Source organism: Chiloscyllium plagiosum, chromosome 36 (genome assembly GCF_004010195.1).
Source record: "Chiloscyllium plagiosum isolate BGI_BamShark_2017 chromosome 36, ASM401019v2, whole genome shotgun sequence".
NCBI classification, from domain to species: domain Eukaryota; kingdom Metazoa; phylum Chordata; class Chondrichthyes; order Orectolobiformes; family Hemiscylliidae; genus Chiloscyllium; species Chiloscyllium plagiosum.
The window spans coordinates 13,213,089-13,227,879 of NC_057745.1; the positions used below are offsets into that span (position 1 = coordinate 13,213,089).

General features: G+C 39.5%; 1 protein-coding gene across 11 annotated transcripts in view; it reads right to left on the minus strand.

Moving 5' to 3' along the window:
• Positions 1 to 14,791, minus strand: part of sema6dl (sema domain, transmembrane domain (TM), and cytoplasmic domain, (semaphorin) 6D, like) — a 294,450-nt gene that overhangs the window by 38,068 nt on the left and 241,591 nt on the right. For 3 of the 11 annotated variants that reach the window (XM_043677358.1, XM_043677353.1, XM_043677347.1), the window contains exon 1: positions 10,859 to 11,017. The exons of 4 other annotated variants lie outside the window; for them this stretch is intronic. In XM_043677358.1, the coding sequence (XP_043533293.1) occupies positions 10,859 to 11,002 (144 nt within the window). In that variant the 5' untranslated portion in view covers positions 11,003 to 11,017. 4 more of the 11 variants (XM_043677355.1, XM_043677356.1, XM_043677354.1 and 1 more) reach the window with 4 other exon arrangements.

Sequence of the window (14,791 nt, forward strand, 5' to 3'; positions counted from 1 at the left end):
AGGAAGCGTGGGTTCGAATCCCACTGCAGTCATTTGTGCTGATTGATTATTAGGTGGCTCAGTGATTAGCACTGCTGCCTCACAGCGCAAGAGACCCGATGTGATTCCAGCCTCAGGCAACTGTGTGTGGAGTTTGCACATTCTCCACGTGTTTGTGTGGGTTTCCTCCAGGTGCATCCTATAGTTCAGGTGAAGTGAATTGGCCATGCTAAATGGCCCATAGTGTTCAGGGATGTGGAGGTTATGTGCATTAGTCAGAAATAAATATAGGGTAGGGGAATGGGTCTGGGTGGGTTACTCTTTGGAGGGCGGTATGGACTTGTTGGGCCAAGGGGCTCATTTCCACACTGTAGAGATTCCATGATTCATTAATGCCCTTCAGAAAAGAGTGTTTCACATGTGTGATTCTAACCAGACATACTGTGATTGCCTCTTAATGCCAGAGGGCAACTTGGGACAGACAATAACTTAGTCATGTCACCCACATTTTAAAGGAAGATGTTAAATTTGAGAAACAAAAATCAGCAAATTTACCCATAAAGTCGGCTACTCTATCACCTCTATCTCCACAGTCTATTCCTCTCTCCTGGCTCAGGACTGGAGTCCTGTTGTACTTGTTGTACCTGTTAACTTTATGTATCTCTGACTCAATAAATAAAATGCTGAAGTGCCACTGTGTTGTAGGGTTCAAGAGTAAACATGACATTGTCTTAATGGTCAAACTTGCTGTCAATTATTAACTAAAAGCTCTTCGCAGTTTAGACAACTACTTCAATTCTCAGATTGCATTGAAGATATTTTCTCCCTATACATATGATTGGAAATCACTGGGTCACTGCCTCACCAGTATTATTAAAGAAATAAGCCCGCTCCTCTCTCCAAGATTTGATGGCGTCAATGGTAAATTGTTGAACACAGTTCCCAGGCTTTAAGCTGCTCCCTGGTTTACCACTCCATAATATGCTGTGCGTTCCCACATTCAAATTTCAACACGTGAGCAACTCAGTGGGGAAAAAGAAATGTTTGTTTGCATTTCTTTTTCCCCTAGGCTTTAGCCAGTTAGATTTTAACCTCTAACTTTAGCTAGTTAGAAACTAGTCATATGAGTCAAAACATGGTCACACACATTTAACTGAAAATTGGACTACGGACATTGCTCAACGGCAGTATCAATAATTTAAAACTTTGTGTAAAAATAAGTTCTACAACAATCACCCTTACCACCTCTAGTGCTGAGATTAGCCAATGATTGTACACAGTGACCAAACTGGTCACTGTGACCGTTGAACTGGATCACTCCAAGGCAAGTCCAAACAGACAAAAGGCCCTGCATTTTCTGGATGTTAAGTTTAGTTACTATAGCTGGACAATGCAACCAGTGGTGTGGAAGAAATAAATAGGTGTAGCCAGCTGTGCTGTTCACAGTCAGACAAGCTTTATGTAGTTCAAAATGATTCTGGAGCCAGTAGCCTGTTGTGGCCAAGGACAGGATGATGGATGATCTACACACACTGTCCGGTTGCACAGAATAGGAGAAGTTCACTTTATGTCTATTAAAATGCTAATCTCCATTGGTTAACAAAAAAAAGTAGAGAAACCAAGTTGAAATAAATTAACACTGGAAATGCAATGGGTACCATTCAGTTTACAATTTGATTCTGTCTCCTCAAATATTACATTGAGGCACAAATATGATTGTCTCCTGATTGAAGTTAAATCGTTTCAGTCAAGTTACTTGAAGCTTTTAGACCAAGCTGTTTTTCTTGTATCAACAATTCTCTGGCCCATTCATCCTGAACAACTGGCAATTGAATATAGTACATTCTGTCACAGAAGGGAGTATCAACAGGTCAGTAGCACAAAAAAAATGGTCAACTTAAGCCAAAACCTCCATTTTGTAGGAGATTGATTTTAACAAATCTACTCACTGGGTGGAGATTGCACAGTTAAACATCTAAAGCCGTTCAAAACACTAAAAATTGGAGGACAAAATACATTTTGTTGTTGTTTTGTAACTAAAAACTGCTAAACAAAACCGAAAATGCAGTTTAAATGTCATTTGGTCTGAATAATTTGTAATACCGCATTTATTTTGCATTTGTTATGCTGTATGTATTTTCTGCTCCAAGTTGTTTGAAATCTGAAGGCAATCCAAAAATTATTTTGCCTCAACTTCACATAGATCACATGAAGAGATGACGATCATGAGACTTTCTTATAAAGTAAACTGTGATTTTTGTGATCTAAAATGGGTAATAAAAAGAAGTTCAGCAGGACAATTCAATAAAGAACTGGAAGAACGCTTAGAAGAAAACAAAATCACAGGACTGTGGGTTTAACAGGAAAGCTCTATCAAAGATCCACCAGGAGTTCACCGGCTTCCTGCACTGCGCCAGTCATTATGATTGTGTTTTTCATGTGCTGATTTACTGTAATTTACAGTAGGCTTAAGAATCCCTGGACCTCGTCTGACTTCCGAAATATAAAATGATTCCTTGTGCAAGTAATCTACCCCCATGTCCCAGGCCCTGGCTAAAAGACAGCAACTATTGCTATATGATGAACATGAAACACAACATGTTTTCTCTTTACCACCCTCTGTAATGGCCCTTCAGCAAACCACAGTTCAAGGACAATTAGAGGAGGGTAACAAATGCTGACTTTGCCCATGATGATCACACCCCAAAGAATAAGTAAATCAAGAACTGTATGAACCAACATCAAGTTCAATGTCTTTCCGAAGGAGAGTTAGATTACTGCCAACATTCAATTATTGTACTAATAAAGTAAGTAAACGAAAAAAAAGTGGATTTATCCATGTTGACTGTATAGTTTATGCAGGTTTTAATTGCTTTTACCTGGACTGAATGCTGAACTAACAGGGATAGGTACATGAGACTGGCTGGATTTTCCATTGGGTCAATGGTGAAGGCTTACTGGTGACATTTCTTGTTGTTCACCAGAAGTAATTTATTCCAAAGCTTGCTCTAGTCTTTATTACAATATTCTGGACAATTATACACCTCTGGTTTTCATGAATAGAATTTTTTTAAAAAGTGAACATTAGAAGTTCCAATGCAGGGCTCAAGTATGGACCAAGCCAGAACCGAGAAGAGCTGAAAGGTCAGCTTTAATCAGTCCCAGATGAAAACATTACCCTCAGGTGATTGCATATAGGATACAGAAAGAATAAAGAGGCACTCGAGAGGCTGGAGAGATAATTTCTTGGGAGGATGTCAGAAGTGTGGATTTACATTGACAGGTCAAGTCTCTTCTTCTGAAAAAATGGTGGCTGACTCAAAATAACTCAAGAAGTCATTAAGACTATGAAAAATTTTAATTGAGTTGATATAGAGACAGAGAGAGAGAATATTTCCTTTTGTGAACAAAAGCATAACTTTAGCATCAGAGGATGAGGGGTGACCTTATAAGGTTTATAGAATCAGGAATGGCATGGATAGGTGAAATAGACAAAGTGTTTTCCCTGGGGTGGGGGAGGCCAAAACTGGAGGGCATAGGTTTAGGGTGAGAGGGAAAAGATATAAAAGAGACCTAAGGGGCAACTCTTTCACACAGAGGGTGGCACGTGTATGGAATGAGCTGCCAGAGGAAATGGTGGAGGCTGCTACAATTACAACATTTAAAAGGTATCTGGATAGGTATACAAATAGGAACGGTTTGGAGGGTTAAAGGCCGGGTGCTGGCAAGTGGGACTAGATTCGGTTGGGATAGCTGGTCGGCATGGATGAGTTGGACCGAAGGGACTGTTTCCATGCTGTACATCTCTATGACAGCTATCAATATAAAGAAATCCAATAAGGAGATCCAAATAAACTTCTCAACTCAAAGAGGAGTGAGAATCTGGTACATACCAGCACAGGAGAATGGTTGAAGCGATAACATAGATACACCTGGAAGGAATAAAGAGTTACAATAATAAATTTAAATTTAAAAATATGGGAGCGAATCTTGAATAGAAAATAGGCATCAGCATGGACCTGTTGGGCTGAACAAACAGCCTGTTTCTATGCCAGACAACCGACATAAACCCAAACATGGAGAGTTATTTGTTCTATCTATCTCTGTAAAAGGAGTGAACAATGGAGAAAGATTAGAGAAGCTTAAGTTTAAAAGCAAAAAAAAGTAATCAGTAACCTTAACAAAATAAATAAGCAATGAATATGCATTGATGATAAGGTGAGGCCAGTCTGTTACTCAAGGAAACTCAACTCTGTAGGATGACAGAACTTGAATTAGTGACAAGTAACAAATTATCATTGGCAAACGCTGTGGGGCATTAAAACTAAAGATTCATTGGAACATGCGACATAGTTAAGGAGCAGAAAATGGCATTAGACCCATCAGGCTAGCTTTCCCAATAATCCCACCATCCAACTGCAGTTTGAATCAACCTCTAATCTTTGAATCTTGTAGATTGTCTCCAGTCTTTGACTAAACAAATTTGTTCTGTGACCCGCCTAACATTTACACTTGTGTATTTCATGAAATTATTCCACAGATTTCTATCCCAGAATGTGCTCTGTTCACATACAATGAGCACCCTGAAATAAGAGCTTTCTTAAGGAGGAAGAGTTGTTGACTTGCACATTAAATTAAAGTGATTTTCTGTTCCAAAAAAAAGTGGCCTGTGTGTAAATTGGCGTCACACTAAGTATTTTTGGTTGGAGTACATCATCCATCTGAAAAGACTGAAATATACAAGATCAATTAATAAAATCAATAAAACACATTGCACTCGCTAGCAGTTCACATTGGAAAGGGTCAAAGGCAAAGCTTAGGATCCTCCTCTACCTGGTTCCTCTCTAATTAAAAAGATGGTTTGAGATACAGGATTAAGCAAAAAAAAAGGAGAAATAGAAATGAGAAAATCTGAGATACCCAAATTAAATTTAGAATTCCCAATGTGGCTTGCAATGTTTACAGCATGAGGGATTGATGAAAATAACTAAAATTACTCAAATTGATAACATCTGCAAGCTTCATTGTATCATTTAACTAACACTCTCACTCAGAGACAGACTCAAAACGTGTCCCCATCTATTGTGCATATATATAGAAATATGCAGTTTGGTGAAATTGTATCTGCTTACAAAGGGAACCAATGACTGCAACTACGTTTAAATTCAATTTCTATTGACTAGGAGGAAAGACAATTTTTCTGGACTTCAATTTCCAAGTACTTCATTAGACCTTCCTTTCTTGCAAAGTACCTGGCATGAATACCATTTTATAAAGTTGCATCATATTGTTAGAATATATAGTCACAGTATTCATTTAGATTTAGATTTTGTTTTTAAAAACCTGTGCAGAAATGTTATTAATCACACAACACCAGGTTACAGTCCAACAGGTAACTAGCTGATGAAGGAGCAGTGCTCTGAAAGCTTGTACTTCCAAATAAACCTGTTGGACTATAACCTGGTGTTGTGTGATTTTTAACTTTATCCAGTTCAACACTGGCACCTCCACATCAGAGATGTCATGGCATCACCTCTGGTGCAGATGGAACTTGAACCAGGTTTCATGGCTCAGAAGTAGGGACACTACCACTACATTACAAGAGCCCTTTAATTTAGATATATACAGAACTTAATTAATTGGATCAGACAGCATAACGTTGAGGAAATAGCTGGCTTTGATGTCCTAAATAAAAGGAGCATTATGCAACAAAGCGAATGTATTATCTTTTTGTTCTGCTGAGATTGCAAATTAGACTTCTCAATAACAAATTAAAAGCCATTAACAATTTTACTCAGAAATTTTCAACAAATGTACATTGCAAATTCTCAAACCTATTTGTTGTTTCCTTCATAACTTAAAACTGATAATCTCCCTTTTAACACTTAATCTTCCATGTCTATATCTCTCTCTCTATCTCCAAAACACTATCTCCATTCACATTTTTGCCCATCATTGAAAGAGCAAAGCATTTTGAAAATCGTGCTTTTTCACAGCATTTGGGTGTTTCTGGAAAGTCAAGCATTTATTAGCCATCCTCAATTACCCTTAAATTGAAAAAGCTGCCATCTGAATGGCCTGTAGGCCAAGTGTCAACCACATCACTGGAGCTAGGAGATGTAGGCCAGACCAGGTAAGGATAGCAGATTCCAGAAAAAAAAAAGACCCACATGGGTTTACAACATCACCATTACTGAGCCTGACTTTCACTTCCAGATTCATTTTGTGCCGCTGTGCTGGGATTTGAATCTTTGTCTCCAGAGCATTTAGCTAGGCGTCTGGATTCTTCTCTAGTGGCATTTCTGCCTTTCATAGATATGGTCACCACTATTCCTATTTAGATTAAAAGTCTCTCTGCCCTTATTATCCAGATCTCTCGATCTTGTTAGAATCTTTGGCAATTATTGAAGCCTAAACTTAAATTCCAGATGAGAAGTTGACTCCAGCTCTGTTTTCGCTCCTGACAGGCATCAGTGACACCATGCTCAATATGAATACACACCATCCAAATCAACAATGTCCCCATTTTTCATTCCTGCCAAGGCAGGAGAGAACACAACACTACAGGGAGAGTTTGCCAGTAAGATGTACTATAAAGAGGAAAACAATACCAGTCTATAAGACAACACAGCTGTTCCATTACTTTTAGGAGCATATGGACAAAGTGATTCCTTTTCTGTTTCTAAACTTCATTCAATATTAAAGAGAATTACATCTGTAAATGTGTCTGTGTGGGTTTCCTCCGGGTGTTCCGGTTTCCTCCCACAATCCAAAGATGTGCAGGTTAGGTGAACTGGTCATGCTAAATTGCCCATAATGTTCAAGGATGTATAGCTTAGGTGCATGAATTAGGGTTAAATGTAGGGAAATGGGTCTGGGTGGGATACTGTTTGGAGGGTCAACGTGGACTTGTTGGGTCGAAGGGCCTGTTTCCACACTGTAGGGATTCTAATTCTAAAACCCACTTTTCAATAAACAATATGCAAACATCCGGCATTCCAACCGAAACTCTATCAACAAACACATCCAGTTAGACCCCATCTAACAACCACTGAGAAAAGGAACAGGAAGTGACATCACCACAGGAAGTGACATCACCAACCCAAAGAAACCAAAACATATAAACAGAAAGCAGGAATTTTCAGCATTACTTCACCTGAGGCCCACTGAAGATGTTGCCTAGTAGGGTAACGAAACGTCTGGAAATGAACCTTGCAGCTCAGCAAGCAAGCCTACATCCAAAATCTGCATATGGTGATGTTGCTATACTTGTGCAAATCCTGACTGGTGCAGTTTGGGACCAGCATATGGGATGATGTGTATTTGTGAACTTGCTGTTCTGCATGTCGGTGTGAAGTAATTGGAGGGGCCTACATCAAAATCCATTTTGACATGTAAAAATAAATTAATTTTGCAGAATTGAATACCTGTAAAGTATATATTAGCACCTGGCAGGCTTGTTCTAGTACCTGAAGATAGCTTAAAAGAAGTGGTGAAAAATAGAACAGTTTAGTCATTGGCTCAAAAACATGGACCCAGTTTCTGCTCTGACAAAACTTAAAACCAAAGTTAAGGAGCAATATATTACTCTATTTTAATGGAGAATGGGTACATTTACAGATCCTGTGCCCTACCTGGTTCTTTTTATTTCCTTTATTTCAGCTGATCTTCCACTGAAACTCTCCCTTTCATGTAGATATTATTTCTCAACACAACCATTCCAATATTCTCCCAGCTGATCTGCCACTTTAATTTGAGCTCATCAAAAATCTAGTACTATTCTTCTAACCCAATTGGCACCAAATTCTGTGTGCCTATCTTCTCTGCGTTTGCTAACCAGCAGATGTCCACAGTAGCACTTCAAGTTTCAATGTCTTCTTGTATTGACTCCCTCCATGGCCTCACCTCTCCCTCTTTGGGTAATGTTCTACAACCTTTCAACATCGCTGTATTCCTCCAAGTTTTCTTATCACTCATTCTACTTCATTGTTCCATTCTGGTAGCCATGTCTTTCACCACCCAATGCCCCACGCTCTGGAACTCTCCCCATAAACTGCTCCAGATCTCAATTTAAAGTGCTCCATAACCTCATTGTCCAAACTTTCCCAATGTCTCTTTGGCTTTTGCCTGCTAACATTCCTAAGAATCATTTCAATGTTTTATTATACTAGTAAAGCACATTTTAATATATATGTTTAATTATATAAAATAAATTGCTGTGTATTTTACCTGGATTCTTTCTCTACTATGAATCTGATTAAGTTATGCACAAACAGTACACTGAACAATTTGGCACATTGCCCAATCAACTAAAGTACAACGGGTACATTATAATTTTAAAAAACAAATGTTCCTTTAAGTGCTCTAGAGATTACCAGTTGAATCAAACAATTATTTGTTTTTTTTTCCACAATTCTGTATTCATTCTGTGCTTAAGAATAGTGGAAGAACACTAGATCCCCTTTTGAACTGCAGGAGAGGATATTGTAGTCACTTTCACTGAGATGTATCTTATTAGATGAAATTTTTATAATTTCCATTCACAAACAATTACTTGATAGGGAGGTGTAAACGTTCAATAAGGCTCCCACTCTGTCAATTATCTTTACTGCTTTAAATGGGTATATTTTCTCCTACATAATTCATGTCGGTATCAAATATAGTTTTCTTTATATACAAGGATATTGCTAGTTGTGAATAATAGAAAGCTCATACTGTTACATGCTTTGCAACTATTCAAGGTAATGCTAGCTGGATGAATGCATGCATTTTCTCATCGTGCCCTTCAACATTTCAACTATTTAAACACAGAGGGTGAACTAAAGTTCATTTGAAATACCACTCTAGGCAAAGGATCGCAGCTAGCACTAGGACCTTACTGACACACGAATTTAAGTGCTGGAAAAACAGCCCTGCAAAAGTCCGGTGCTTGCTTTTCCCCACAGAACCCTCCACACTAGGAAGTCCAAATTAAAGTATTATGTCCCGAACATGAGAAACGATAAACATTTCAGAACCCTCGTTGTGAACTGTTTGTGCTGACTGAAAGTACAGAGTATGACGCAAAACATTTACACGTTGTTTTTGAAAACTTTCAAGTCTAAACTTTCACTGACTCTGATCACAAACTGGTTAACTTTGCGTGCCAATTTTGAATCACCAACTACCACTTCTGATGAGGAGGTCACGCAATAAGGCACTAAAGTGAACGGTCAAATCGTAAAATAGACCGCACCCCCAACATTTTACATCGGCACTTGGAATATGTACTAAGTTTATGTAAATCTCCCGTTTCATCTTTTGTGAGTGTTTTGCACACCAGCTGATGCGTGACAAGCACGGCCCTCTGACTGTGCCAATGGGCTAATTTGGCTTTAAAATCAGTTCCCGTGTTCTATTTATCATAGGATACCCTCACTTTGTCACGTCGTGCGATATTGACTCGTAATCGCTTAAAAAGGTTAAAGGAGGAATACAGGACACATAATGTTTGCCTAGCACCATTAATATGGCAAACGTCCCAAGGCGTTTCACAGGAGCGCTCTCAAGCAAAATCTGACACAGAGCCAATAGGGAAATATTAGGGCAGATGACTAACTCTTGATAAAAGTGCGAGGTTTTAAGGAGTGTCTTAACTTTCTTCCTTTAAAGGTAGAGAAGGGGAAAGGTTTAGTGAGGGAATTCCAATGCCCAGGGCCTTGGCAACTGAAGACATGACCACCAATGGTGAAACAATTAAAATCAGGCATCATCAAGAAATGAAAATTGGAGAAGAGCAGATTATTTCCAACAAAGGAACATTTGTCCCAAACAGTAATAATGTGCAAAAAGGCTCTTCGGAAACAGCACACACTATTGCCAACAAAAATCCACCAAGTAAACATTTTTCATAGTTCTCAACTTGTTATCAAAAGGAAAGTTTTAAGAGCACACTGGTAGCCAATTCCGGCGGGAGTTTTACCTTATTTCACAACTGTAAGCACTCTTCACTGATTTTAGCATCTGCACTGATGCCGGGTTGTTTTTCATTTTACCAATACGTTTTGGACTAGAGCTTCGGGTTCATAGAATCCATTGTTTGCTTTCACAACTGCTTTTCATCAGTTCTTCAGTCTCCTCCTCCCCAAGTCTAGTACAGGTCAGGCAGTGCTGTTTTGATCCAGCTGTAGTTTGAAAACCATGCACTGTGCTGTCAAAAAAAAACCCCAGCCCCTTGCCCACTATCCTAAAACGCTGACTGGAGACCTGAGGCCCAAATGAAAGCTTTCTGATCAAAGTTCAATAGTGATCAAATGTCAGCCAGCTCCCTCCTTTCAAGTTTCTTCCCATCCCCCTTTAAAAAAACACACATTGTACCTCTGAAAACAAACAAGGGTTTATGTTCCAACATTCAGTGCAATTTCTTGTCTGTAATACACTCCAGTTTCATCTTGCAAATACACAATCGCAGCACCGATTCATCTGCTCGGTATTCTTTCCAGAAACCCCCAAGGACAACCGATTCCCGAATAAAAATAGCGCTTCGAAGTGCTATTTCTGCACCTCTCTTGTCAGCCGCTTCTGAGGACACTTCAACCCCATCCCCATTCACCGAGACGGTCTAGCAATCTACAAACAAGATATTTTTTTTGGTCTTAATTTGCAAACCTACGTACAAAGATGTGTCACACAGTCATTGCAATAAAACCTTACCTCATATGTCACCTAAATATTCCCAAAAGTTATTTTCCTGCCAATAATCCCTCCGAACAGCAAACGCTCAAACTCTCAACTCCTGCAAGTCAGAGACACGCAAGGGTAAAAACAAACTAATGCACAGCAAATGGTGTAATTTGATCCATCTGAAGTCAATCCGTCAAGAGAGCAGCAGGCTGCCTACCAATAAGCCTGCACCAGCCCAGGGGTCCCACCCCCTAGTCCATTCTCCAGCACTGGCTTTAAAGCTCAAGATGTGAAGTTTTTTGTCTGCTGTCTTTCCCTGGCTGCCGACAGTGGGGCCTCTAGCTCTCAGTGACCCTTTCATGGCCCCAACCTCGAATGAGGCTGTTGTAAAACCTTTAACAGAGTAGTACTTCAGTGGGGCCGGAATGGGTTTGTCACAAGGAAAATGTGGACTTTGTTATAAACCAACTTAGGATCAGGACTGATTCTTGCTGTCAACATGTACAAATTGCATCTGGTCATAATTGAATTTCGGCTACTCTTCTGCATTGCTTAGTGTAATTTTATGAGTAACGATCCTAATTTTATTCTCCCCCGTCCCCCCACCTTCCTAGGGAGCACAGCAACCGCATCGCTGGTCACTTCTCAAGCTTAACTCATAAGGTTTCCTTCTGACTGAAGCATCAGCCCATTTTCCAGCTTCAAGTAATAAATCTTTTTTTTGTCTAAGCGACCATGCATTACTTAGTGCTCAGCAGAGGCGGTTTTAATTAAAAAATAAAACTCAATGAACTTTTCTGACCATTAACTAGATATGACCAGCTGTTTGGTGAAACTTTGCATTAGTTTGAAGGACAGAGTCGCGGCTTGAGACAGCCTTACAATGCTAAGGTTTCTAGTTTCCTACGTCCCATTTGTTTCGCTGACACAGAGGCTCAAAGCCATTAGAGTTGGCAGTAGCCTCTCAGAATTGGCAGCAGCCTTTGTCTTAATCAGTTCACAAGCCATGGATGGTTTCAAAATCATTTTTTTTCTAAATGGATTTGCAATGTTTTCACATATTTCAACAGCCACCATAGCATGCAAGAAAACTTCTGCACTGGTTTCCTGTTATGCTACACATTGCAATAAAATTTTAAGTATTTTTATGATGGGACTCAGCCGATACAATTTCCTTTGTTAATTATTTAAAGACGATATGCCCGATAAGTGCTGCATACCATCCTTTCTTGAAGTGTAAGGCACCAGCTGTTAACGTGAAAATTGTAAACATAAACGTGAGCCTTGCAAAGACTGTAACTTATTTTTCTGTATGTTTGATTTTGTGGATTGAAATGACAACAGTATGATTTTCAAACCAAAGCTTCGTGGATGGAATTTTATACTTTAAAAAATATCAAGTTCGAGAAAGTCGTGAGTTGTGTTAATATTGCTGCTTTGTTCAAGCAGTGGAGAAGGCTGTTTGCCAATGGGCTGGCCTCAGGAAGTGTGAGGTATAAAGTGAGATTCAGCTGGCAACAGGTTGTTGATTGGTGTCCGGGGTTGTGACAGGTTGTAGATGACAAAGGGTGTTAGCCTAACAATAACTATCTGATTGAGTCCTAGGTAATTGAACAGCTTGTGGATGTGCATGATACTGGCAGAAACCTTCGGATTGCTGTACCAGAGTGTATCTTTCTCTCCAGTAAAAGGCCTGAAGAATACCAACATATTTCCCTCACCAGTTGCTATAATGACCTTTAACTAGTAACTACAGTTAATGTACCAATTGCCTGTACTTCTTGAGAAGAAGTGAAAAGGAGCAGGAGAAAATAACTTGGTGAACAGAACATCCTGAGAAGCCAAAAGATAGTGAACTGCTTCCCCAGTTTTATTCCCCTCCAACCATAACCCCAATACTTCTTTGGTATGTTTGTATCTGTACAGGTTTGTATGTGTCCTAGAATATAAGGGGGTTAGTGATTTAACTAGTAGAGTTATTTGTCAATAAATCATAGTTGTTCTCCCATGGTTAGAATCCATTTGTTTGTAATAAATAGTATTTTTTTGTTAATACAGAAACCTGGCTTGTGTTTCTGTTACTGCTGAAAATGTGTTGCTGGAAAAGCGCAGCAGGTCAGGCAGCATCCAAGGAGCAGGAGAATTCTCCTGCTCCTTGGATGCTGCCTGACCTGCTGCGCTTTTCCAGCAACACATTTTCAGCTCTGATCTCCAGCATCTGCAGTCCTCACTTTCTCCTTGTGTTTCTGTTAGCCTGGGTCTAAATGACAGATAAATTGAAGACTTGGAATACTTTGATTAAATTCTTAAGTTTATAACAACTTCAAGGGAACTTGATTTCCAGTGGACTACCCTAATAAGGTGTGACAAAGTTAGGGAGCTCATCTGGACTATTTTGAAATACAGACAACAAGAATTTGGATGTAGTATTAGTAAACAGCACAGATAAAGGAACATTCCTGGATGTGTATTGCATTTAAGAAATTGCTCTGAAAATGGCAAAGGATTTCCTGTAGTTTTATTCCCCTCCAACCATAACCCCAATACTTCTTCTGTATGTTTGTGTGTGGGGTAGATTATAAGGGGGTTAGTGATTTAACTAGTAGAGTTATTTTCCTACAGGTGTCATATAGTACCTGATTGTCTTAAGTGAACTTTCAAAACCCTCCCTGATTGAATTGGCAGGTAAACTAGTGGTAGCATTGCCTGACAAAGCAAGCAAGGAAGAAATAATTGATGTACTAGCATAATACTTGGATTTAGTAGAGATACAAGGGAGATACTTTGGGTAGTTACACATAGAATCAGCTAATATTGAGTTATGATTTCAGCAGTTTAAGCATTAGGAGAAAATGAAAGATCTGGAGATGAAGATGGAGGAAATCGAAATGGAATTCCAAAGGGCAGAAAAAAAGGCAAATGGAATTAAAATGACAGGAAATGGAAATGAGATGACTGGAGTTAGAATTACAAGAGAAAGAGAATGCGAGAGAATATGAAAATTGACTTAAACTAATGCAGTTGAAATAGGAGACGTCAAATGCAAATGCAGACTCTTGTGGGGAGTTGTTCACGTTTATACAGGCCCAATCAAAATTTGAGGAAAATGCTGTAGAGGCATTTGTCATGTTATTTTTAAAAAAGCCAGATATATGTATTAGGCAAAAGAAGACTGGTCCTGCAGAAGAAGTTAAGAGTCATGGAGTCATAGAGATGTACAGCACGGAAACAGACCCTTCGGTCCAACCCATTCATGCCAACCAGATATACCAACCCAATCTAGATCCACCTACCAGCACCCAGCCCATATCCCTCCAAACCCTTCCTATTCAGATACCCATCCGGATGCCTTTTAAATGTTGCAATTGTACCAGCCTCCACTACTTCCTCTGGCAGCTCATTTCATACATGTACCACCCTCTGCGTGAAAATGTTGCTTAGGTCTCTTTTATATCTTTCCCCTCTCACCCTAAACCTATGCCCTCTAGTTTTGGACTCCCCTACTTCAGGGAAAAGACTTTGTCATTTATCGTATCCATGCCCCTCATGATTTTATAAACATCTATAAGGTCACCCCTCAGCCTCCAACGTTCCAGGGAAAATAGCCCCCACCTATTCAACCTCTCCCTATAGCTCAAATGCTCCAACCCTGGCAACATCCTTGTAAATCATTTCTGAACCCTTTCAAGTTTCACAACATCTTTCCGATTGGAAGGAGACTAGAATTGCACGCAATATTCCAACAGTGGCCTAACCAATGTCCTATACAGTCGCAACATGACCCCCCCCCCCCAACTCCTGTACTCAATACTCTGACCAATAAAGGAAAGCATACCAGATGACTTCTTCACTATCCTATCTACCTGCGACTCCACTTTCAAGGAGCTATGAACCTGCACTCCAAGGTCTCTAAGTTGGCAGATGAAGCACAGGAAATTTCTATTTTTTTACATTATGTGCAATGACCAGAGCAATGACTAAATAGACTATATCACCACAGGAATATGCAAGAAGATGTTAGGGTAGTCAAATCACTATTTAGGAATGAGGATAATTCAAAAGAAGTGTTCAGCATGTTTATGTTAGGTGAGGCTCTGGAAGCAGATCTACAGTTACATGAGTTAGCACAAGTAGCTTAAGTGAAGCTGAG